The 24,845-nt window shown below is 35.8% G+C and overlaps 1 protein-coding gene and 1 long non-coding RNA gene across 3 annotated transcripts in view; one reads left to right on the top strand and one right to left on the bottom strand.

Annotated features, from left to right (window-relative positions):
- The first annotated feature begins 3,480 nt into the window (after positions 1–3,480).
- On the top strand, positions 3,481–23,607 carry GABRR3 (gamma-aminobutyric acid type A receptor subunit rho3). The gene is made up of 9 exons (XM_087721472.1): positions 3,481–3,958; positions 7,957–8,069; positions 10,981–11,048; positions 12,739–12,962; positions 14,494–14,576; positions 17,741–17,881; positions 18,386–18,538; positions 20,453–20,649; positions 21,597–23,607. Exons 1-9 carry the CDS (start codon positions 3,825–3,827, stop codon positions 21,891–21,893), a joined length of 1,410 nt encoding a protein of 469 aa, XP_087577598.1. The 5' UTR covers positions 3,481–3,824; the 3' UTR covers positions 21,894–23,607.
- The window catches only part of LOC148044370 (uncharacterized), a 7,104-nt gene continuing 1,502 nt past the window's right edge, over positions 19,244–24,845 (bottom strand). For both annotated transcript variants that reach the window (XR_015697488.1, XR_015697489.1), the window contains exons 2-4: positions 21,351–21,445; positions 20,421–20,631; positions 19,244–19,344 (exon numbers count right to left, since the gene is read on the bottom strand). This is a non-coding gene — a long non-coding RNA (uncharacterized LOC148044370). The remainder of the gene's footprint in view (positions 19,345–20,420; positions 20,632–21,350; positions 21,446–24,845) is intronic.

Here is a 24,845-nt window from a genome sequence, read left to right as displayed (position 1 = left end):
TGCAAGATTACAGATGGGAGCATCATAGTCTTGTGACAGTTCACAGTTCATTATTGTTTTTTTAATTTAATTTCGGAGCATCCACGAACACCAACTTCAGGGCCTGTTGTCACATACTATGTTGTATTTATTAAAAGCCTTATATGCATGGATCCACATAAAGGAAAAGACTACTATTACTATTTTAGTCTATTGTTTCCTCCCCCCCAAAAAAATTTTGTACTGAAATCATTTTATTTTATACATTTTATATCTGAATACTGGGCTTTGAAAATCAAATCTGCTAAAGTCATTTGGGTTATTTTTCAAAATAATATCTCAATTCTGCAGAATGTTTATTTCAGTTTATATAACTGAAATAAATCTAAAAATTCCTAATGGATTATCATATGCATAATCAGCAACTGTGATTTAAAAAAACATTGCATAGTATCACCAACAACATTACAATTGTATAGGCTCTGTCACATCTTTGGATCCCCAAGGCCGTTAACAAAAACCATGACTTGAAGGCCTTGCAAAAGTCCAGCAGTATTGGGGCTAATCTAATCTCTCGAGTGATGTTCCAAAGGGTTGGTATTTAGCTAGATTTATCTCCTAGCCAGTGAGAAAGAAGTCATATTCCATAGAGGGAAGTGAGAATGGCCTTGAAGGACATGAAGAGGAGCTACTATCAAGGCAATGGTCAGATCTGGGGCCTTATCCCAGATGGAGAAAGTAAATATCTCAGACAAGTCCCTGCCCCATGGAAGATAACGGAAGGGAGGAGGGAAGTGCATTTAGACATATGAGTTTCTATTACTATAGCTTTACAATAAAACTGCTGACCTAGATGGCATTGTACGTTGAACGGCTGACGTATACAAACAAGATTTGTCCATTGTAGTATGCAGAAATCACAGCCTACATATAAATCCATATTCTAGGAGTAAACTTCCTAGCTTTGATATAGTAGAACCGAGGCAGGCAAATATTGCAGTCTCTTTCAGAATATGCATAAGACCACAAAATCAGTTTCTTTTCTTTATCTAACGTGTACAATAACAAGAATGCTGGCTCTGAGGCAAAGAAAGGTAGTCCTTTCAAGATAACCTCATTTGGATGCAATACATTAATACATGTTTTAGTTAAATATTTGGTTTTCTCCTTAGAGGAGAGATTAAGAGAATAAGCATAATGGGTGAAAAGAAAAGACAATGTTGTATATTTAAAGTAAAAAAGGAAAGGTTGAATGGACTATACCTTGATGACCTTTTTTAAGAGGGTTGGTCTAGTCCTCTTGATTACTTCTAAATAAAATACATTTTTAAATAAATGAAATAAAAGCTGAAGCATGTGACATAGTGCAGCAAGAGATGGGAGTGTGGATAAAGCTAGCACCCTTAAATAACTCTCTGCTCTTAGTTCTTTCTGTTCTTAGATATTTTATAATCATCGTATTTGCATTGGTGAGATGAACAGTTTCAAATTATAATGCTACAACAATCTGGCAGTAACATCTGGATCAAAGTAACAACCTCTTCAAATTTAATTTGGCATACAGCTATTTTGATGGTTAGGATCACTCCGGAGAACATCCATCACCTTTTCATACAAATGAACGAACATAACTTATCTTTCAGTGTTTGAAATAAATTCTTGTTATCTTTACTGGATTCTACACATGATATACAGTATCTGACAATTAAACATGATACTGATGGGCTAAATTGGAAAGGTAAGAAAGTTCAAACGCAATGCAGGATTCAATATAATTGCAATTTGGTTTGATCATTGCAGGCCAGGACAGAGACATTTATTTATTTAGCTTCAGTTAATATTGACCTATTTTGACACATTCTTTCTATCTTATAGCAATCTGATGGTAAACAGTTTTATCACAACCAAGTGCCTAGAAGGATTTCCCCCAAAACAAAGTCAATTGTGGACACACATACATTTGATAAGAATGTAGGGCCTTTTTTGTATTGTATTGATCTTGTATCATTAGAAAAATGTAATCTAGAACAATGGTCTCCAACCTTTCTGGCTCCATGGACCAGCAGAGAGAGAGAGAGGGAGAGTGGTGTTTTGACCTAGACTTCCCAAAAGCTCAAAGCCGACTCCTCTAGTTTAAAGTGAATTCCTCTCCAGCAAAGTCCTGGCTAACTATAGACCTTTATCAGGCTTGGAAAGCTGCCAGGCCGATATCTTCCAAACACCACTCTGTAGCAAATAATACTTGACAAGAAGTCAGGAACAGACCTTCACTCTAATGAATTGAACTAATTGCCTCCTGCAAACTCCCCTTTCTCTCCTCTTTATTCCCTATGGGAGGGGCCATTCACTGTACACCTGTGGCTTTACTTCCAAGTCGACCCTTGTTCCTTAGCTGTTCCCTTCTCCTGACAGCTCTGCACATGCACACACTGGGAACAGGCTCCACCTGTTCTTCTGCCGCACTGATGTCCGACTCCGAAGGCAGCTGATAATTGTCAGATGGCCCTGGTCCCATCTCTGCCTCTGATGCAGAACACTCGTCAGAGCCTTCCCCAGACTCCAGGACTGGCCCATGTTCCTCTCCAACCTCCTCACTGTGTGAATCCACTTCCAGATCCGTGGCTGCTGGCAGGCCACAACAGATGGTTTCACAAGCGCAACCCTAACCTAGCACATGCACAAATGAAGCTTTGTGTGATCTACCACTTCTGTGGCTCAGTATCCTGGGGTTCTAGAAGACAGGCATTGCAACTATTATCCTACTTTTTCTCTTAGCTGACCCAACCAGAAAGAATGAAAAAAATACTGAATTTATTGGATCTTTGGAGTACTGCATAGGATCTCTTCTGGCTAGATGGGCACAGTGCTTGACAATTATGAGGGCTAAAATTCAGAAAATGTGGTAGACATTTTATTTTAATACTTAAGAACAACTTAAGTTTGTCTCCATCACAGTTTGGGGAAAAGATGAAAGCAACTTATTGGGGTAAGTCAGAAAAAAAAGTTATGCCATTGTTAGGTACAAATGTGGAAAGGGCCAAGCCGCCCGGAGTCCTTCGGGATTGGGCGGCCTATAAATTTAATAAATCCAATCCAATCTCATTTAGAAATACAAATGTTTTCACTGAAACTTGCTGCAATACCTTTTCAAGTTGATAGTGTTTTATGTAAGAATCTAAGTGCCCTGATCAACTAATACCATGGGTATATTTTGCTTTAATTTGCTTCCATTTTTTCCCAATAAACAAGATATTGTGATACTAGGTTTTCATTAAATATCTACAAAATTCTGTTTCAGACACCCAATATGTATGCATAAATAAGCCCAGTTCTCTGAATTATTTTCTGCATATGTAATACATTTATTTTCTTGACCTTTGTTTATTAAACACAGATTTTCACAGGGAAATGAAAGTTTTGCTTATTAAAAAAAACCCCAGTAATGTGGAGGATTAAGGAGATTAAATATGACATCATTCTTTTGTCTGTGTCAATGTTTTATCAAACAGGACACTGAATGAGCATTAAGGCTTTGGGCTGGAAATGCTCCCACAGAGAGAGAAATAATGGATGAAAAAGAGAGTAAACAATGTAGACAATATTATTTAATGTATTTCTAGAAGTAAAACTGTAAGAGCAAGGAGAGGTAAACCATAGGATGTGAATGCCGAGGACTTAAAAACTACAGGAATAAGAAGAAACTTCAGATAAAGAAAAGTGGAATATTTTTTTCTTCTTTGAATTTGCAATGCCTCATATTATTTGCACCCTTTTCATCGCATGAGTAAGCGGACCACTGGAATGAAAGATGACTGATACAAATTAATTTTTGTGGAGTGGAAGACATGGTCCCTGCATTAAAGCTGCTGTTTTTCACCTGTATTTGGCCTACTTTGGTTTTAGCCTATAACAGTGATCATCGTAATCATTGCTATAGCCACCATCATCCTCAAAGGTCATTCATGAAAAGACATAACAGGTGAGCGATATAGCCAGCAGGCATCACAACTGATGTTCATTTAAACTCATGTAATTGAAGGCTTGTATTTGTTATACAGTTACATTGGCTTTAATTTGGTGGAATTATTTAAGTACCATATATAAAGAGAAGCTTTTTAGCTTGCTATTCAATTTCTATTTGAGTTCATGAATTTAAAGAAGTTTAATGTTGTATTTTAAGACTCAGTCAATTGGAAGCTTTATATTATTGGTCCTACCAAAATACGGGAGGAGGGAGGATATTCTCTAACATCAAAATCTAAAGTTTTAAATACTCAAACACTGCTACTTTGAACCACAACCCAGAAAAAAAGGTTAACTTTCAGATTTAGGCTTGCCCTGTCTCTAATTCTCTAGATCATCCATAAAAATGTTGCAGGTAGGAGAACAAAAGAAGTCAGGCAAATTCCTATGGAGCTTTGCGTTTCAAAAGGTTTGTGTGGGATTGGAAAGACTCTTGGTTGAATGCAGAGATCCAGAGTTTAATGTTGTATAAGACTACTTCCTACATAGCTTCTAATGTGCTCAGTGTGAAGGATTGGAAAGTAGAGATGAGATGTCACCCGTAGCTCTTTAGCAGAAGAGATAAAAGCACATGTCTTACATGCTTTGGTATACCTGTAGTTATCTGGATCAGTTCCCTCATTTTTCTATGTCAGTGTTTTTCAACCTTTTTTGTGCAAAGGCACACTTTTTTCATGAAAAAAAATCACAAGGCACACCACCATTAGAAAATGTTAAAAAATTTTAACTCTGTGCCTATACTGACTATATATAAAGTAATTCTCCCATGGCACACCTTACACTATGTCACGGCACACTAGTGTGCCGCGGCACAGTGGTTGAAAAACACTGTTCTATGTGATCTTATGTAAAAATAGGATCTTTTATATATTTTCTTATTTTGACAAAAAATGCAAAAGTCATAGCGTTTTGTCACTACATTTTATTTGCAGTTCCATAGTAAGGGAACTAGTGAAAGTGAACTAGCCACTAATCTGGGATTAGTCTTTATTTAAATGTAGGATTTAATTCATTCAATTTCACCAAACTCTCGACTAAGACTTATTTATGTGTAAATCTTTAAAACAAGAAGAATGCAGCAAAAATCCAAAGTCTGGAACAGGAGATTATGAGTAAAATTTCAAGCAAGGGAATTCACAGAGCATGGCAAAAAGAAAGGCAAGATTGCAGCATGATAGTGTAATTGAAGCTCCATGTATGTGTGACAGCCATACAAAAGGCAGAACTCAGAACATTATGACTGTCATCTTCATTTTACCACATCTATGGATACTCTTGATTCCCAGAATCTACCCAGGACTCCACATTAGTTATGGAAAATGGAAGTCTGACCAATGGGTTGATCACTTAGTGGCATATGGATAAAATAGAAAAAAGAGACAGAGAGCTAATGCTGCCACTGTTATTTTTAAGTTGGAATTATTATTTATCCAGCTAGTCTATAAATAGAATCTCATGGAATGGCGACAATATGACTGACCTTATTTGCACTTGGAAATGCAATGGGATTGGACCTGGACATATTTAGATAGAAAATTGCTAGTGCTGTAGTCTTCAGTAGGAAATATGTATCAACACATAGAAGAAGCCAATATGAAGTCAGTGTTGCATTGTTGCCAAAAAAAGCTACATGGATAGTTTTCAATGGATAGGAACCAAACTCAGTTCAAAGGTAATGCTATTTTTAATGGTATTGAAATAAAACCAACAATTGTCCAGAGAGTTGCTGTTATAAATTAATTCAGTGCAACTGATACTTAGGAGAGTAACCATACCAGCTTTCTCAAGAAAAATACGATGGAATTAATTACAGTTAAAACAAACACACATACATTACCGGTATATAAATTTAGTATTGTTTTATCTAGATACAAATTAACTTGTTCCATGGATTTAACCTCTATTAAAAGGAGCAGAAAGCTTTGTTACAAATCCAGTTTCTATGATAAAACCTAATTCACAAACTATTAACTACTTATTTTAATTCTTGTTTCTTGTATATTCTCCATTTCATAGACTGAAAACAGCCACATCAGTTTAGAAGATCTGAACCTTCTTAACTGGATTTTTTTTTTAAAAAGGATCAGAGAGATTCTTAGAAAGACCTGACTTTCTACAATCTTTAAAAAAAAGATTATTGGATATTTTGCCTTACTATAGTAAACATTTTCCCACCAAGTCCATATATGAAACCATAATTTGGAACCTTGGTTTTAAAACACAGTTTCACTGTTATAAATAACTGCAGTGATTTAAAAAAACATGAATAAGATTAAAAATACAATGACACTGAGAACATGATAAAATTATACTAAAATGACTAATAGATGACAAAAAATGAAAAAGATTGCCATAAAGTTTGTGTACTGTACAGTAAATGTGCAAACAGTTATTCAGTCTGAATATGTTTATTTCAGCTGCCCCAGTGGTTGTTGTTGATACACCTGCTCTTCTTCCTTCTTTCTCTAAGGCAGTGCTTCTCAATCTTCACAATCTTAAAATGTGTGACTTTTAACTTCCAGAATTCCAGGCTCTCTAAGGCAATCCTCACTGACAATCCTCACAAGCTTATTTCCCATGCTACTTCCAGCTGTTTCTTAAGCTAACTTCAGAAATTGCAGTCCACTAACAAAACAGCAGGAAACAGGTGGTCCTACTGTTTCTACAATCCTCTGTAAGCCAAAAGAAACTTTGTGGCAGGGAAGAAGTGATAATTCACCTTCAAAAAAACAAAGTAGCAATGTTTTTTATATTACAAATTAAAAATGAATGGGAAAAGAAAAAGAAAAGGGAAAGAAATCTTGCAGTACTCTGGGCAGGTGTTAGGAAAAGAAAAGAAGCATATTGAAGAGCAGAGCAAAAGAAAAGAGCAGCTGGGACAGAACGTGAAAGGGGGGGCTGAAGAGTTGTATGGATTAAATGGAGTGTACTTGACAAAGGGAAGGTAGTCCTCGTCTTTTGACTATTCATTTAGCCACCAAAGTTATGATGGCACTGAAGAACTAGTGCTTATGACTGGTCCTCAGAGTTGTGCTCATCCCTCACACAACTGGTTGCAGTGCCCCATGATCACGATTGCCAGAAAGTTAATGGGGAAGCTGGCAGAAAAGTTGCAAGTTGCTGAGGTAAGCTTCCCCTACTCATGCATCTTCCTTCAGCTCGTTAACTACTTGTGTGCCCTTGTATGCTCTCTCCAAGCATCAACATGGCTCACTCACACCCTTTATGCACCTTAGGAGCCCTAGTGGAGTAGTAGTTAGAATGCAGTATTGCAGGCTAACTCTGCCAACAGCCTGAAGTTTGACCTTGCTGGGGCTCAAGATTTCCACCTTCCAAGGTTGGTAAAATGAGGACCCAGGTTGTTGGAGACAATAGGCTGACATTTTAATCTACCCAGAGAGTGCTATAAAGCACTACGGGGCAATATAAAGTCAAAGTGCTATTGCGATTTGCACATCCTCCTGCAGCCATGCCGCACTTCTCTTGCACCCTCACATGCCTCAAGTATGCCACATGTCTCAAATCCTTGCCATACCTCTCACGCTGTCATATACCTCCTCACATCACCCACCCAACAGCAACCACTTACCGCCTGGCCTGCTTGTGAGTTGCCTGTGACTTGCAAGTTTTTCTTAGCCTACCCAGTGGTTGTGGGAAGTTGGCAGGAAGTTGCCTCACCTAATGATCATTGGCAAAGGAAATTCTGGTTCTGATTGCCTTCATAAATTGAGGACTTCACTCAGGATTGGGCTTGTTTGGGCATCAATATGTGGCTTGGACTAAAACCAGAATTGTATTGTTTCTCCATATTTTGCTTGGATAGTTTGACTATCTGACAGTAAATGTTGATTTATTTTCTTTATACAAGAAATTAGAGTGATCTAAGAATTTCTGGGGGATATATATGAACAAAATATGTATGTATGTATATATGTATGTTTGTTTATAATGCAGCAAACAACAATTTAAGGCAAGGAAACAAGACAGCACTAAAGTACCACCAATGAAATCAGAGCAACTTCTCCATATAGAGAACCATGATTTTGCCATGAGACCTGGCTTTGGAGGTAAACATTCTATTCTATTCTGTTCTGTTCTATTTTCTATTCTTTTCATTATTTCTCCTGATTTTTTTCAATTATTATTTTCTATTTATTTGGGTTTATTTATTTATCAAATTTTGAAACTGCCTTCTCCCTCACAGAGAGACTCTGGGGTGGTATATAGGTAAAATATTAAAACATATATTGTTTTTTGTAGAGAGTAAAAATGTTCCCATTGCCTTCTGCTAAATAGCTGCTTTGTGGCTGACCACATCCATCACTACACCATTATGTAAAAATATTTAACGTACTATTAAAATGTCTAGTTATAAAAGATTGGCTACCCCATGTTAACATTAGAGACAAGCTTCATTTGTACAAACTGAGGTAACTTACAGTTAAAAGTATACTATGCTCTTCCTTGGTGGTCTATTTGTTTTCTTCAGTATATTCATAAATGGTTGTACATCTCAACTACAGTGAGCCTAAATATTTTTTTAAAGGTGAGATAAATGCTTTTAATAATGACATGTTACCTTTTAATGCACCCACATAAATCTCTAGTTATTTAGTTGGAAAAAGGGCTATTCTGGAATCTGCTCTCTATTCTATGCACTAATTCTATACAGAATGATTGCAATTTAATAAAAATGCTATTCCAATAACAATTAACATAATAACAGAGTTGGAAGGGACCTTGGAGGTCTTCTAGTCCAACCCTCTGCTCAAGCATATCAGGGTTAGTGTCAATGTCCTCTTGCCTTCCACTATTAGGTAAATCTACCAAAGTACCCTGAGGCGTTTGTCAAACTTCAGGTAGGTCACCTGCTTCATTTGTCATGGGCTTTCCAGAAAGTGGATGGTGACATGTTTGCTTAGTTTTAAGTCTTCCAAATGCTTTGAATGAGCTCTCGTTATGTACAGTAGTTTGCAACATCCCATCACAACATCTAGAAGAAATTAAGTCATCTTCTGCATTGAGAAGGGAGAAATCTATATCCTACACTTAAACACCCCAGTCATTATGTTAGCTGAGCTAATAAGAAAAATGATTTTTACAGTTGTACAAATGAAATACAGTAATTATATGATTTGCTTTAAAATCAGCAGGCTCAACAATAAATGCATGCATATTTATGTGGTAGCATGCCTCAGTTACAGAAATAATATTGTGTTAACCAATAATTGTCTTCAAACTCCCACAGTCCCAAAACGATTGTGATTAAAGAAAAATTACAATCTGCATATGACCTAATATGAAAAGTTATGTAACAACATACTGAATTTTATTAAGAGGCTTTTAATATAAAAAGCAGGGGGAAAGCTGTCTGTTTATTTGGAAGATTCAGACATTATTTATAAACATTTTATATAGTATTTTAATGGGGACCTTTTAAAATGAGACAATTATAATTTTTTTAACAAAATTGCTTTTATGTATTAACTTTCATTCATCTAGACCAGCGGCGACCAACCTTTTAGACCCCAGGGGCTGGTTTGGCGGAGAGATGTTTTTCCACAGACTGGAGAGGGCGTGGTTTTGTGTGCTGCCTGCATCCTATGGATGGGGCTTCACTTATTTGTGTGGCCCAGTTTCTGGCATGCTGTGGCCTGCTGCTGGTCCACAAACTGAGGTTGGAGACCCGTGAGCTAGATACAAGAACGGAGAGAATTTATCCTAATGATTAGAAAGATCCAAAGCACGGATTTTTTTATGTAACAGAATGAGAAGCCTTAAATTACTTCCTAATATTTTCCAAGTTTTCACAAGCTGAATGAAAAAGATACACACCAAGTACAGTATATTTATTTGACCTCCAAGTCATGAATTCTTAAGGTCAGTTATGAAATACATTGGCCTTCTATAGACTTACAATACCGTGCTTAATGCCTATCTCAAAATGTGTGGCACATTCCTGTGTAAGTACCACATACTTTCCATGGAATTATTTTTGGATCCCAGAAGCATTAAGAATGTATTGTGAGAAAGGCCACATGTCTTCCTCTTTTTTCAATTGGCCAGTCTAAAAGCTGACCAGCAATACATAGTCAATACCTTAGCTCTTTCCCCCCCACCCCGCTTAATGGCAGCAAAATGAAGGGGGGATACAGGTAGTCCTCAATCTATGACCACAACTGGGCACAAAATTTCCTTTGGTAAGCAAGACAATTGCTAAGTGAGATTTGCCCCATTTTACAACCTTTTTGCCACGGTTGTTAAGCGAATCCCTGCAATTGTTAACATAGTTGTGAAGTGAATCTAGTTTCCCCATTGATTTTACTTATCAGAAGGTCACGAAAGGTGATCCTAGGACACTGCAGCTATCATAAATATGAACCAGTTGCCAAGTGTCCAAATTTTGATCATATAACCAGGAGAATGCTGCAAGTGTGAAAAATGGACATAAGTCATTTTTATCAATGCTGTTGTAACTTCGAATGGTTACTAAATGAATGGTTTTACTTCGAGGACTACTTGTAGCACATTGTATTTTCAAGCCTGTTGGCTTCTCCAGTATCTGCTTGCCCACGTGACCCTTGTAGACCTACTACATTTTGAGATGAAGCATCCAACATTTTAAATTTCCAAGAATTCATAGCTTTACATGAGGGTATTTAAGGAAATACTAACTAACGGGTGATCTGCGATCACCATCCTTTGAAGGAGTAAGCAAAAACAGGTGACCAGATGTGTATGCAAGTTATATCCAGTACCACTGATAGTTCCCATGGATTTTAGGTTGCTGCCAACTGCTGTATATGATCAGAAGACTCTCTTCTGTTTGGAAAAAAGTGTTCACACAATTGCTTCAAAAAGAACTTCAAAGCAACAGTGATTTCCACATTTAAGTTGTGGTTAAACTCTGATGAAGCAAAAGACTTAAAATGTTCCCGGACTCTTTTATTGCTGCTGTTTATTCTCTGTCTGTTAAAGGATCACCAATTCCAGTTGGTATTGATGTGCAAGTAGAAAGCATTGACAAAATTTCAGAAGTTGACATGGTAAGTTTTTCTTCAGTTGCTGAAAATGTAATACATAAATTCAGGTGAAATAATTAGCAATTTGGTGATAGGGAATAAGGGGAAAATGTGGGCAAAGGGGAATCTTCAAATAATTTGTACATCATTTACTACACAAGTGATTATTTTTTATACAACTAATTATTCTGTTTCCTATCAGAGAAATATCTTATAAAAGCAAACATCCCTTATATTCTAATAAAGACCTATTTGTTCATATAACAGTCTACATTTAAATTATCACTATATTCACAACAATAATGCAAAAATGAGTGCATAAATTAAGGCAGACAGAATTTCTAAATAGTCCTATCAAAGAAAAGAGAGATGACTTATTCATGTCGTTGTATAACTGGCAGAGAATTTCCTTTCAGCTTTATAATACTGATTTTTTTCTGACAATAAAAACTTGTAATGCCAATACAGGAGGTCCTTGACTTATACCCAATTGTCTAGTGACTGTTCAAAATTATAATTGCATTAAAAAAGTGACTTATGACCAGTTTCCACACTTACTGTACAATTATTGCAGTATCCCCATAGTCTTGTGATCAGAATTTGGGGACTTGGCAACTGCATGGATTTATGACAGTTGTACTATCCTATAATCATGTGATCACAATTTGTAACTTTCCTAGATGGCTTCTCGTAAGCAGAATCAATGGGGAAAGCCAGATTCACTTAGCAACTGCATGATTCACTTTACAATTGCAGTAATTCATTTAACAACTGTGGCAAAAGGTCATAAAATGGGGCGTAACTCACTTAACTGTCTTGGAATTTTGGGCTCCATTTGAGGTTGAAATTCGAGGACTACCTGTATTTTCTCATTAATCTTGAAGCTCTTTGCATGTATTTTCAAAATATGCCAGCATAGGCAAGAACATCATATGAAGATTACATCCAAATTATGATTTTTGCATTGTGATATTATGATGTAAATCTTGCCCTTATGTACTTGTATTATGATATCTGATGCAATTACACAAGTTATAGAGTTTGTTTCATCACACTTATCCCTGTAGCTGTCCATAAACATAAAGGTCTCCAAAAATCTTAATAGGCAAATTAAGATGAATTTTTGAATCCAAAAGGAAGCTATTTTAAAATTTAACTCTGGTGTATTAACATTTTGAGCATCCATTCCAAAAATTAGCTCAACCCTCCAATTTCTTTATAAGGTGTTTATTTATAGGTGTTCAACACAGAGAAACCAATTTTTCCTAAATGCATTGCAATTTTAAATTTATTGAAATATTGAATAATAAATTTACCATTTAACATATGCAACCTGTACTGCAGAAATATTGGTTATGTTGTATGAAACAATATTCCATCATACTGAAGTATTCTGTGAATAAACTAGGGTGCTTACTTAAGACTGCCATACAGTCATTTGGATTCAAAGGGAAGGAAAGATGTTGCAGGGTATATTGAGATGAGAACAAACCATCTCTGTGCAGTTCCTTAAAGCAGTTTCACCATTTCTTGAAACCATGCTTCTTCATAGTCCAAAGTACGTTTTTGACTTTTAATGCCAATAGTCGAATTACTAATCCATATTAATGGCTTAACTATTGAAAAGTAATATTAGCTATGACAACTTTTACAGATTATATTATTAAATGCATGAATGCATATCTGTATTTCCCCCCCTCTTCTTTCTATATAGGATTTCACAATGACTTTGTATCTCAGGCATTACTGGAAGGATGAAAGACTCTCATTTCCTAGTACCAGAAACAAAAGCATGACATTTGATGGAAGATTAATAAAAAAGATTTGGGTACCTGACACATTTTTTGTTCATTCTAAAAGATCTTTTATCCATGACACAACCATGGAGAATATTATGTTACGTATCTATCCAGATGGCAATGTGCTCTTCAGTTTACGGTAAGCACAGATCTCTTACCTTTCAGTCAGGAGAACACATACAACATGGGAAAATTACTATGGGGTGCGGGTTACATTAGTCCTCCCATAGTTGGTACTGTCTAGATGCATGGGAATATACCTCCCCATAATTCTTAGGAATGGTACAATTCAACAACATATTTGGAATATGTCTGTTTAAGGAAGGCTGGTTTATTTATATAACTTCTAGACCTTATGCAACTATCCCTAAATTTATATCAGTATTGTGTGATTTTCAGCCCCCACTGGTCACTTTAACTGCAATGTTTCTTCCATGTCTGTCTAAATTTGCCTCTGTCTAGCCATCAAGAGTATTAAATAATCCAGATTCTCTGAATCTTAATTTACCCACACTGTCAAATGGGGATGATAATAAAATATTTCCTTGGTCTGGTGTAAAACAACTAAAATATAGTAATGTATGTTTTGCTAATTCCCTAAGAATACACAAACTTTGCTTCTGCTGATTACATAATAACTTATCAACATAATGTTACAATTTTCCTGTGCTCGGAGAAAAGAATTCTTGGAATGAGTTTCAGACAAAAGATCGGCCTCTGTTGATGACCTTGTATGTTCCATAGGAGATCAGTCCAGCTGTTGTCCTAGTATAAGGTTGCATTAGAAAGTTCAGTTAAAAAGCTCAAAGTAAAGTAAAGAATTCTGATCATAAACCAAGGGGGGGGGGGATAAAAGAAAGAAAGAAAGGTTTGAAAAGCATGCAGAGTACTGTATGGCTTTGGGAATCTGCCCAACACTTTTACCAATGTACCAATGTCTTATGTTCCATTAAATGTATTCATTGTAAAGCCTAAGGTGAGCTACATCTATAGAGCAGCCATCTATATTTTAAGCTGCTGCCCAAGTCCCTGTTCTCTAGGAGTGTACTGGGAGAATATATTTTTTTTGTCTGCAGCCCCCAAACAGATTCAGTGCATTTCTGAAATCAGTTTTTCTTTTGCGACTTATTCTTTCTTATATCAGATTTGTTCAGAAGATTACTCTGCTGATGGATAGACAATTGGGCCTCTTTGCATACGCTCTTTCCAATATTTTGTTAATTTGGGAAAATAAAAAGAAAGTAGGAAGTAGGAGAGAGGAGAGTTTGATAAGAGAGGTTCTCCTAATGGCAGAAAGATAATAACCTTACTTCTATTGTCTAATCCCTGCCTCTAAAATGGCAGCAGCTGGGAGTCTTATGGTGTTAGAGAATATCACTCTATTTATCCTGATGTGATTGGGATATGATAAAGTGGGAAAGACAACTGAGATTTTTCACATTTTTGGATATTTCCTCCAGAAAAGTCCTTTGTAGCTTTGTTTTTGCTATTTGAAAAAAGAGACTGCCCACATTTCATATACTCTACTTCTCTGAATTAAAATGTGAGGGCATAAAAGTATTTTTAGGAAAACTTGAAAAATAAATATAGGATCTTACTGAAAGATTTCATATTTAAGCACTTCATATATTGTGAATCATTTGAAATGGTCTATTCTTTGCTTTTGACAGGATAACAGTTTCAGCCATGTGTTTCATGGACTTCAGTAGATTCCCACTTGACACTCAGAATTGTTCTCTAGAGTTGGAAAGCTGTAAGTCTAGCTTTGCTAGAAAATATGTTTTTCAAATATAATAAGTAGCCTTACATATAATTCATTTCAAAGGTGTGTAAATCAGCACTTATCTGTTGAAGAATACTGATGTTACCAAATGACCTTGCACCACATTTCTAAACATTTGCAAAAGAAGACAGAGGAACCCAAAGGTGCTTTTCAAAAGGCAACTGGACTTTGGTTTGTTTTTTTTTGAAGATGTTTTACTTCTTATTCAAGAATCTTCTTCCGTTTGGATTGAATGGTGGGGAATAGAAGGATTTATATTCTTTGCAGTCACACTTGTTTGATTGCAAAGAATATAAATCCTTCCATTCCCCACCATCCAGTCAGAGATAAAGAAGTTTCTCGGATGAGAAGCTAAATGTCTTTAAATAAAAACAAGAAAGTCCAGTTGCCTCTTGAAAAAGTGACTTTGGGACAACTATGACCTGGATGACTGAGAATCTCCATAGATAAGATAGAGTAACCAATTCCTATTCTGTGCCAGTAAATATATTGAAAGTTCTAACTTTTCATCTGCATTATTTCTCTTTGTATCAACTGTGCTCTAAATGACAATGAATGAAAAAAACCCAGAGATAATTCCCAACCATGACTCACATTTGCCCCAAATCTTAACCACAGCCCCAGAAAACCCCATGGGCAACCAGTTAAATATGAGCCAGCATTGTGCGGCAGCAGCCAAAAAAGCCAATGTAATCCTAAATTGCATTAACAGAGGGATACAATCAAGATCAAGTGAGGTACTAATACAACTCTATAAAGCCTTAATAAGACCACATCTAGAATACTGCATCCAGTTTTGGTCACCACACTATAAAAAAGATGTTGAGACTCTAGAAAAGGTGCAGAGAAGAGCAACCAAGATGATTAGGGGACTGAAGGCTAAAACATACGATGAATGACTGGAAGTACTCGGTATGGCTAGTCTAGACAAGAAGAACCAGAGGAGACATGATAGCAGTGTTGCAGTATTTGAGGGGCTGCCACAGAGAGGAGAGGGTCAAATTATTTTCCAAGGCACTTGAAGGCCAGACAAGGAATAATAGATGGAAGCTGGTCAAGGAGAGATTCAACTTAGAAGTAAGGAGAAATTTTCTGACAGAGAACAATCAACCAATGGAACAACTTGCCTTCGGAAGTTGTGAGACCTTCATCCCTGGAAGCTTTCAAGAAGATATTAGACTGCCATTCATCAGAAATGGCGTAAGGTCTCCTGCTTGGGTGGGAGGTTGGACTAGATGATCTACAACAGGGGTGTCAAACTCGTGATGTCACATTGTTGTCATATGATGTATTGCAACTTTTTTCCCATTCGCAAAACCAGGGGTCGACATGGCCAGTGTGGGATGCATCTGGCCCACGGGCCGCAAGTTTGATATCCCTGACCCACAAGATCCTTTCCAACTTGGTTAATCTGTAAAATATGGCTCCCACATTGTAATTTGAATATGACAATTGAAACAAGTTCTACATAAGATGAGACTATTATTTAGCATATGATGAGAACATGATAGAAGAGAAGTAAACATGCAGTATATATACAGTCCATGTAACTATAAGTAAAACTTGTGTGGGGATATGGAAGTGACCTCATAACTGGATGTCCAATTCAACTATCGAGGTGATTTCTTCTAGTGTTTCTTCATGCAGACCTTCTAGAAACCAGACAACGCATATTGTAGGCAATCTTGCACAATATGTTTGATAGTATCATAGAACCATCACAATCATAACAAAAGGAATATTTCCATGCCCACTGATACAGGGCAGAGGCACTTCTTCCAGTACCACACCTAATTTTATTCAACTTTGATGAGATAAAGTGAGGCAGGTCAAAAACCAGATGGTTTAGTAGAGGAATTATATACGATGATAATATGACATGATTCCATATCATCGTTCCTTTCTTTATTTGAAATGCTGCCAAACTACCATCCTCAAATCTGGTATTAAGATAGGAAGTTAGCAAGGTGGGACTTGGAAATAACTTACTAATAGTTAAATAAGAGATTGGGCAGGCAAAAAAGATCATGTTATAAGTCTTCACTGCTATAGTGAGATGAAACAGAGTTCTAATTAAATTATAATTCTTTCCAAATTTCCATCTACAGAAATGGAAATTATCCATTTACAAAGATAAAAGCTGTAGTCACTGGTGTATTAGGGGTGGTCTGGTGGTGATGGTGGTTTGACCAGAATGGAGACCTTAGTTATCTCCACTTAGATGCTGCCAATGGCAAGGAGAGGTTGGTATGGAGTTGGATCCTGCTGCCAGTGAACTAGTACAACGGTGGTACATGGGGAAAAAAGTGTGCCTTTAAGTCAGCTTTGACTTTTGGTAATGACCCTGAAGTTTTATTGACAGCATTTTTGAGAAATTGTTATTGCTTCCTTCCTAGGGGCTAAGAGAAAGTGAGAGATCCAAGGTCATCTTGTTGGCTTTGAGCCTAAGGCAAGATTAGATGGACACTCTCCTGTTTTCTGCCTGTTGCCTTAACTATTACACCAAGCTAATTCTCAGCAAGAGAGGAGGAGCCAGTTTAAAAAAAAACCACTTGAGGTGTCAAAATGCTAGGTATGCCACTGGTTACACTCAAAGCAGGAAAGCAAGAAGTTGGAGATATGTATATACGGGTATAATAACGGTTCTACCACAAAACCGTGGACGACAAAATCGCAGTCGATGAAAGCGCGTATGTGACGTCATCACAGCGCGACGAAAAAGATCGAAAAATGTAAAAATAAAGCTAAAACCTTCCCCTAACCCCCCCAAACCTAACCCTAACCCTAAACCTAACCCTTAACCTAACCCTTAACCTAACCCTAAACCTAACCCTTAACGTAACGAAAAACCTAACGCTAACCCTTAACCTAACGCTAAACGTAACGCTAACGCTCTAACCCTAACCCTAACCCTTAACCTAACCCTAACCCTAACCCTAACCCTTAACCTAACCCTTACCTTTATGTGAATCGGCTTGCTGTAATTTAATTTTTATTTCAATTTTTCGATCTTTTTCGTCGCGTTGTGATGACGTCACATACGCGATTTCGTCGACCGCGCTTTTGTGGAATGCGCTTTTGACGGGTCACGATAATAACAATCACAGCCAACTTTTTTTTTAATACTTCCACAGATGCTTACAATGAAGAAGACTTGATGCTCTACTGGAAACATGGCAATGAATCTTTAAGTTTAGATGAGTACATTTCTCTTTCTCAGTTTTTCATTGAAGAATTTAGTGCTTCTAGTGGATTAGCATTCTACAGCAGTACAGGTATAGTACTCTTAAGAGTGAGAAATAGATGCCCTTTTTGTATTTATTTTGACCTTAGCAGATAATAATATCAGTAGGATTATAAAGAAAATCAGTTCAAAAGAGATGTCATTTTTTCTACACGCTGGATATACAGTATTTATTTAAACTTTGATTTTACTAACTTTAGATAAAATCCATATATTTTATAAAGATAATAAAAGACAATGTAGTTTTTTATTAAATGAATGAGCTGAATTTTCCTCACATCCTTTCTTGGAAGATATATGTGGTCATGTTTGCATTTTAAACCTTATATATCTACTTTGATTGTTCTATTCAATTTGTCTGCTGCCCTCCAAGCAATTTTCCAAAGGATGAATTTTACCTGAAGGCCATTTAAGTAAATATTTACCAAGCTTTTCATAAAAGAAAAATGTTGTTCTTTTAGAAAGACACTATGAAGTCAACATTTAATATAACATTGCATGGGCTGGTTATTAAGACATGTCTGTTTTTCTTCAGGTTGGTACAATCGACTTTTTATAAACTTTGCTCTACGGAGACACATTTTCTTTTTTGTTTTACAATCCTATTTCCCCTCTATGTTGATGGTGATGCTATCTTGGGTTTCCTTTTGGATAGACCGAAGAGCTGTTCCTGCAAGAGTATCACTAGGTACATTTTCCTTATAAACTATTTTAGGTTATGTAGTAGAGTCTGATAGTTAATAGTTGGGTTGTATTTATGAAGTGTCTTACAGGAACTGTTTGATTATTTTTGATTATAATTATTAAAGCGGTTAATAATTACTCTGATCTATAGGGTTTTATATAGTTTTCCTTTCCATTATTAGGAAAAAGAATGGAGCATTTCCTTCCACAAGTTGTCCATTGATCATAAAGGTTCAATATAACAAGAGGAAATTATTAGCTTAAATTTTCTTGGAAATGGTCTGTTCTAGGGGGAATAATCATTTTGCTTTGCATGACAACAACCCAATTGGATTCTCTCACACCCCACACATACACATATGCTGAGGCAACACATACAAAGCCATCCTGAATAGATTCATACATGTATAAGTAAGGCAAAGGCAGTATCTATGTAGACATCCTGATTTGACCCTGGAGACAAAGGCTGTGCAGATGTACTGCATTGTGCATTGCAAATTCACACAAAAGAAACTACAGACGCCTCCTATGGCCATCTTTGCTAAAGGAGTTTTAAAAAATTCAGAAGACATTCTCTACATGTTTCTTTATGTTGTTTTAAATCCTGTTTAAGATACAAGGTCACATTTTGAAACCAAATAAATAATTAATCTTTGATGCTTTCTTCTTCAATTATTAATTGTAGAATAAGTGAAAACATATAGCTCACCTGCTTTCTTTCCCATCTATGATGCTTAAAAACATGTTTAATGGATTGTGATATCTTAGCTTTCAATCATGGTTTTGACAGATCTGCTTCCAGAATCAGAACTGCAAGAAAGATTTAAAAGTAAACATTAATTTTCCATTAGTAATTAACAACAGTATTCGCCACATGGAATTTTGCTTCTATTTTAAAATATACTGTTAAGAGCGATCAGTTTTTAATAATGATGATCATAATAATAATATAGGAATTTGCTAAAAAAGCATTTGGAGAATGTTTTAAAAGTGAACAATTTCTATTCTCATTTACCATGGCCACACATTTATTACTGTTAAAGTGAGAATAAACGATCTTAAATAAATATTGGGTTTTACATTGGATATTTATGAAATTCTCACCATATAGGAGGCATAATCTGTTCCAAACAGTGAATCCAGGATAATTGTAATAAAACATATTCTTCATACAGCATTTTTTCCAAGTTTAAATTAAAAGATTTCCTGATTCTACTTGCTGAATTACTAAGACAAATAGAGCTGAATCATTTTCAAAGGAAAAGTGAATAAAATTCAGGGTCAGCTTCAATATTTTCAGTCAAAACCATTAAATTAATTAGTGGTTCTATTAACCTATTGGTATGTGTGCTGGTTGAAATCTGGGAACAACTTTATATGAGGTGTTTCATGTAGTTGTTATAACAAATACTACATGGAAAGAAACAAGAGAAGGCACTCACAACCATTTACACACATAGCATTTTGTGCATATTTTCATAGAATGCAAGAACTAACTTATAGTATGTGGTCCTCAGCTTATGACTACAATTGAGCCCAAAGTTTTTGTTGCTAAGTGAAAAAATGAGTTTTGCCCTGTTTTACAAATTTTCTTGCCACATTTGTTAAGTGAATCACTGCTGTTGTTAAATTAATAACCCAGTTGTTAAGTGAATCTGGCTTCCCCACAGACTTTGCTAGTCAGATGGTTGCAAAAGGTGATCACATGATGCCGGGAGACTGCAGCCGTCATAAATATGGGTCAGTTGTCAAGCATCAGAATGTAAATAATGTGGCCATGAGGACAGTGCAATGGTCATGTGTGAAAAATGGTCATAAGTCACTTTTTTCAGTGCCATTGTAACTTTGCAAGGTCACTAAATGAACTGTTGTAAGTCAAGGATTACCTGTGCTCCTATCTTTTCTTTTCTTTTGGCAGGTATAACTACTGTGCTGACGATGTCAACCATAATTACTGGAGTAAGTGCCTCAATGCCCCAGGTGTCTTATATAAAAGCTGTGGATGTATATTTATGGATCAGCTTCCTTTTTGTCTTCCTATCTGTTATTGAATATGCAGCTGTAAATTATCTCACAACAGTGGAAGAAAGAAAACATCTGAAAAACAGAGGAAAGGTATATATTTGCAAATGTTTTCCCCATGTAAAAATATTCAAAAATACTTAGAATTATAAAAAATAATACCATACTATGTAGTACCAATATTTCCTTTCTCTGTTTCTTTTGATAACGTTCATTCTAAACTTTGACGAATTAATTTCAGCTTAAAATAATTCTCCTCAGGGAAACTAGATCCAATGGCATTGTCATTGGATATTGGAAAGTTCCATTTTTGGAGCAAAAATGTATGGGGGCCCTTCAAAATCTCTTGACATCAAGGGTTCCAGATTTAGGAAAGGAGACTTGGAGACTGAAAAAGCAGGGGACCGGGGCTGAGAATAACTGAGGCTCCTAATTTGCTCTTCCTTAAATTAGACACTGGATAACATCTCTTAAGTTTAATATTCCTTTTCCTGAATTTATTTGTACCAAAGAATGTGGAAGAGCTTGTTTTTCTTTGCAATCTGTCACCTATGCTCCAATGGAAATATCAGAGCACCTTGGAATGCTCTGATTTAAATTGAGCACCAGGAGGCATTACACGACTGTTTCTCATCAATTAATCACTCATCTGTTATTCTGTATATGAACAGGGCAAACCAATCATTTAACCTCTCCCGGTGCTCAATATTTTCCCATTAAAATAGCATTTCCCCCCTTTAAGCTTCCAACCAGCTGTGCCAATTTTACCATAGGCATAGTCTAGCACACATTACCGACTATTGACGAAGTGCTGTTGTCAGTTGATCTCTGGTGGTGGTATTCACTGAAATTCTTTTAGTATTCTTTCATAATGGCTTCACTGGCTTTTCTACAATAAAACAAAGACATTCTTTCAATGCCTAAATGCTTATTGTGTCTGTTTTCTATTTAGCCTGACACAGATTGCAGAAGACTACAGCTGCAACCACATGAGTTCCTCAGTGATATAAATCCATTGATTCAATTGTTCTTCCTTCTAGGTTGCTGGGTTATATAATATTGATGCAACGCAAGCCATGGCCTTTGATGGGTGCTATCATGATACTGACATTGATCTTGCCACCTTGAGTGTACTTTTGGAAGAGGGAGCAGCATGCCAGCGAGCACCCAGCATCACCCATCTGGGTCAAGGTCCCTTAAAAAGAAAAAGGGTTTTGAAAAGAACTGTGGGCAGAATTATTTTGCAGAATAACCACGTCATTGATACGTATTCCAGGATTGTATTTCCTGCTATATATATTGTATTTAACTTTTTTTACTGGGGTTTATATATATAAATGAAGAGAGTCATAACTACTTTACTTATTTTATGTTCATGTGAACAACTGAGACTTGTTATAGTAAGCTAAGGACTCCCTTAGGTGAGCTGGATTTCTTGTTGACTTATTTTTAAAGATTAGCTAGGAACAGGTAGGTGCTATTACATTCTAGCGTATACATTGTTTAAAATATACCCAAGCACTGATCAATATAAAAATGATTGAGACTGACAAACAGAATATAGCAACCAATGGACAATTCTACTTCAGTCTGCCTAATACACACACACACACAAAATGCAACATATTAAAAAGAAAAACACAATAGCCCTCATTTACAGTATTTTCTATTTACAGTACTGCTATTAAAGTAATGATTGGTGAATTCAGCTGATTTGTACAATAAGCAGTATGCTGCTTCCTTTGTGATACACACAGCAATGACAATTATAGGACTTTTCACAATATTGTAAAACTGCTTTCAGAACAACTTTAGAAGCTTATAAGCAGAGATGGTATTCAGCAAGTTCTGACCATTTCTGGAGAACCGGTAGCAGAGATTTTGAGTAGTTTGGAGAACCGGTAAATACCACCTCTGACTGGCCCCGTCCCCATCTATTCTCTGCCTCCCAAGTCCCAGCTGATTGGGAGGAAATGGGGATTTTGCAATAACCTTCCCCTGGAGTGGGTGGGAATGGAAATTTTACAGTATCCTTCCCCTGCCACACCCACAAAGCCATGCCCACAGAACCGGTAGCAAAAAATTTTTGAATCCCACCTAAAGTAACTGGCTTATATGGCCAGTTACATGAATGCTACATCTGCAAGAACTCTCTATTCTAATATCTGCCTGATCCTGTAAGTTGATCCTTTATGACTCTGTCACTTGTAAAACCAATGTCTCCCGTCCCCCAAGAACTGATCTCACATCCAATTTTGATTAAATTATATTATCTATTTCAGAAGTCTGGATTTTCAAATTTTGCTAATATTGTGGAGGAGATGAAAGGCTGACTGTATTTAGGAAAGAAGTTTTGTTAGCCAAATCAGACAAGATGATGATACTATATTCTTAGATAAATTCAAATGGTATTGCACACAAACTAGATGTGAGTTGCATTTATTTGTGTTTTGATTAACTGCAGGAGGAGATTTTAAAGGGGGAAATGGCAAACATGGAGAAATAGATTGTTTAATATTTTTTCTACTGTTTTCTGTTCCAATTTCCATTTGTTGTTAATACTTCAAGAGAATTAACACATATACATGCATGGGCTAATTCAGCTGCTAGATGTGTATAATCTCCCATTATATTTATATACTAAAAGTGTATTAATTCTTGAGATTTTAAATTAAAGCATAACTTTTAATGAGGTGGCAGTCATTTGTTTCTAAACTGAGAAAATATAAAGGATGATTGTAATGATTACCATATATATAATGTATATCCCATACATTAAGTATGGTTTTTTGCTTGCATACTTTTGAACAATTGTGAAGCTATTTCAAGAACACTTCTGAATACCATGCTTTCAACGCTAATTTGGAATCCTTATGCATCTAATGAAGCAAAGTTTAATCTATGAAAGAGCATGTAATACTACATTTATTATTTAAAATGCTATAGCACATTAATAATTCATATTTTAAAATACTTGCTCAAATCATAATTTCTTGTTTATTCTTGATAGCTCCAGAAACATTGGAGTACCTCCATTCATTGCAATAAAATTTCAGAGAAACTGATTTGCACTTTTAATTAATATTTATTTTTTTCAGTTTAATTTTCAGTGTAGAAATTTTTTTGGTTAAAAATATGAAAATTATATGTTGAAGGTAATTAAAATAAAAACTACTTTGAAACAAGAAAACACTTGTGTACTATGCCTTATCTTCAATGTTGAAAAATGAAAACATTGTAGGCTTATAAAAAAGCAAAAAAATATTGACTATGTATCGTATTTGATGCTAAAAGAATTTGAAGATAAATATTGAGACTAAATGAGCATTCCTTTTATTGGCACTTACGAACAGTAAAGTTAGAAAATACTTATGGAAGACTATTATATATAATAATATATAAGTAAGACTATATGCACAAAGATGGAGAAATACTGAAATATTGAACTGGAGGAATGGATTCTAAAGATAGCTAGCAGAATTGACAAAACTGACTTGCTTGGGATGTTAGGAACAAAACACTAAGTTCTTTTATAAAAGACTAAAAACTTTTCACGAATAGTTAGCTGAAAATACAAAACAGCAAAATGTTAATTCCAAAATGTTAATTCCAAAGAATTGAATGAGGGGCTGAATAAATTATTGTAATGTTAAGAAGGGGAGGAGGGATAATGAGTTTGAAGTGGTTGTAAAGAGGGGCAAAAATAGTTTATTTAGCTGTCTTTTTCCCCTTATTTCTGTACTTTTTCTTTATTCACTTCCATATCTGTCTCTTAGCTATGTAAATATCTTTAATAAAAAGCTATATTAAAAAAATAAAATAAGAGCACACCTTCACTATCATACTGCACACTAGAAAATCAATATTCCTGAGATAGACCAGGGGACTAGATTAGAAGTCCTTGAAGAGGTCGTCCCATCCAACTATGGTACGTCTTGACCAGGTTCTGTTCTGGATTGAAACTGAACTGACTTAATGGCTGCCCTTGTTTTCTTTTGCGCTGTTTTTCTTGTGTTGGCTTTGTTTCTTTGTTTTTAATCCTAATTAGCTGCTCAGAATTGCAACTTATGAGTTGGGTGACTTTATACATTGATTAAATAATTAATAAATATCCAGTTTTTAAATCTTGCAATCTAACTATAAACAATTTTAATAATTTTGATGGGCTGGCTGCTAAAGCAAGGTCATGGCACACACTTGAAAATAAATCAGGAAAACTGTAATTGTGGTGGTCTGTCTCGCAAGAACAAAGAATGCTTATCAACAGGAAATATGCATGTGTAAAGTTT

Source organism: Thamnophis sirtalis, unplaced genomic scaffold (genome assembly GCF_051295495.1).
Source record: "Thamnophis sirtalis isolate CommonGarterSnake01/CBP01778 unplaced genomic scaffold, rThaSir2_p1.2 scaffold_8, whole genome shotgun sequence".
Lineage (NCBI taxonomy): Eukaryota > Metazoa > Chordata > Lepidosauria > Squamata > Natricidae > Thamnophis > Thamnophis sirtalis.
This window is presented reverse-complemented; position numbering and strand designations above follow the sequence as displayed.

Excerpts from the sequence above, each read along its gene's own strand:
- GABRR3 (XM_087721472.1), top strand. The coding sequence starts at position 3,825 with ATGGTCCCTGCATTAAAGCTGCTGTTTTTCACCTGTATTTGGCCTACT. Across the intron at positions 14,577-17,740 it reads TTCTCTAGAGTTGGAAAGCT|ATGCTTACAATGAAGAAGAC; the intron begins GTAAGTCTAGCT and ends ATACTTCCACAG. Across the intron at positions 20,650-21,596 it reads ATCTGAAAAACAGAGGAAAG|GTTGCTGGGTTATATAATAT; the intron begins GTATATATTTGC and ends TCTTCCTTCTAG.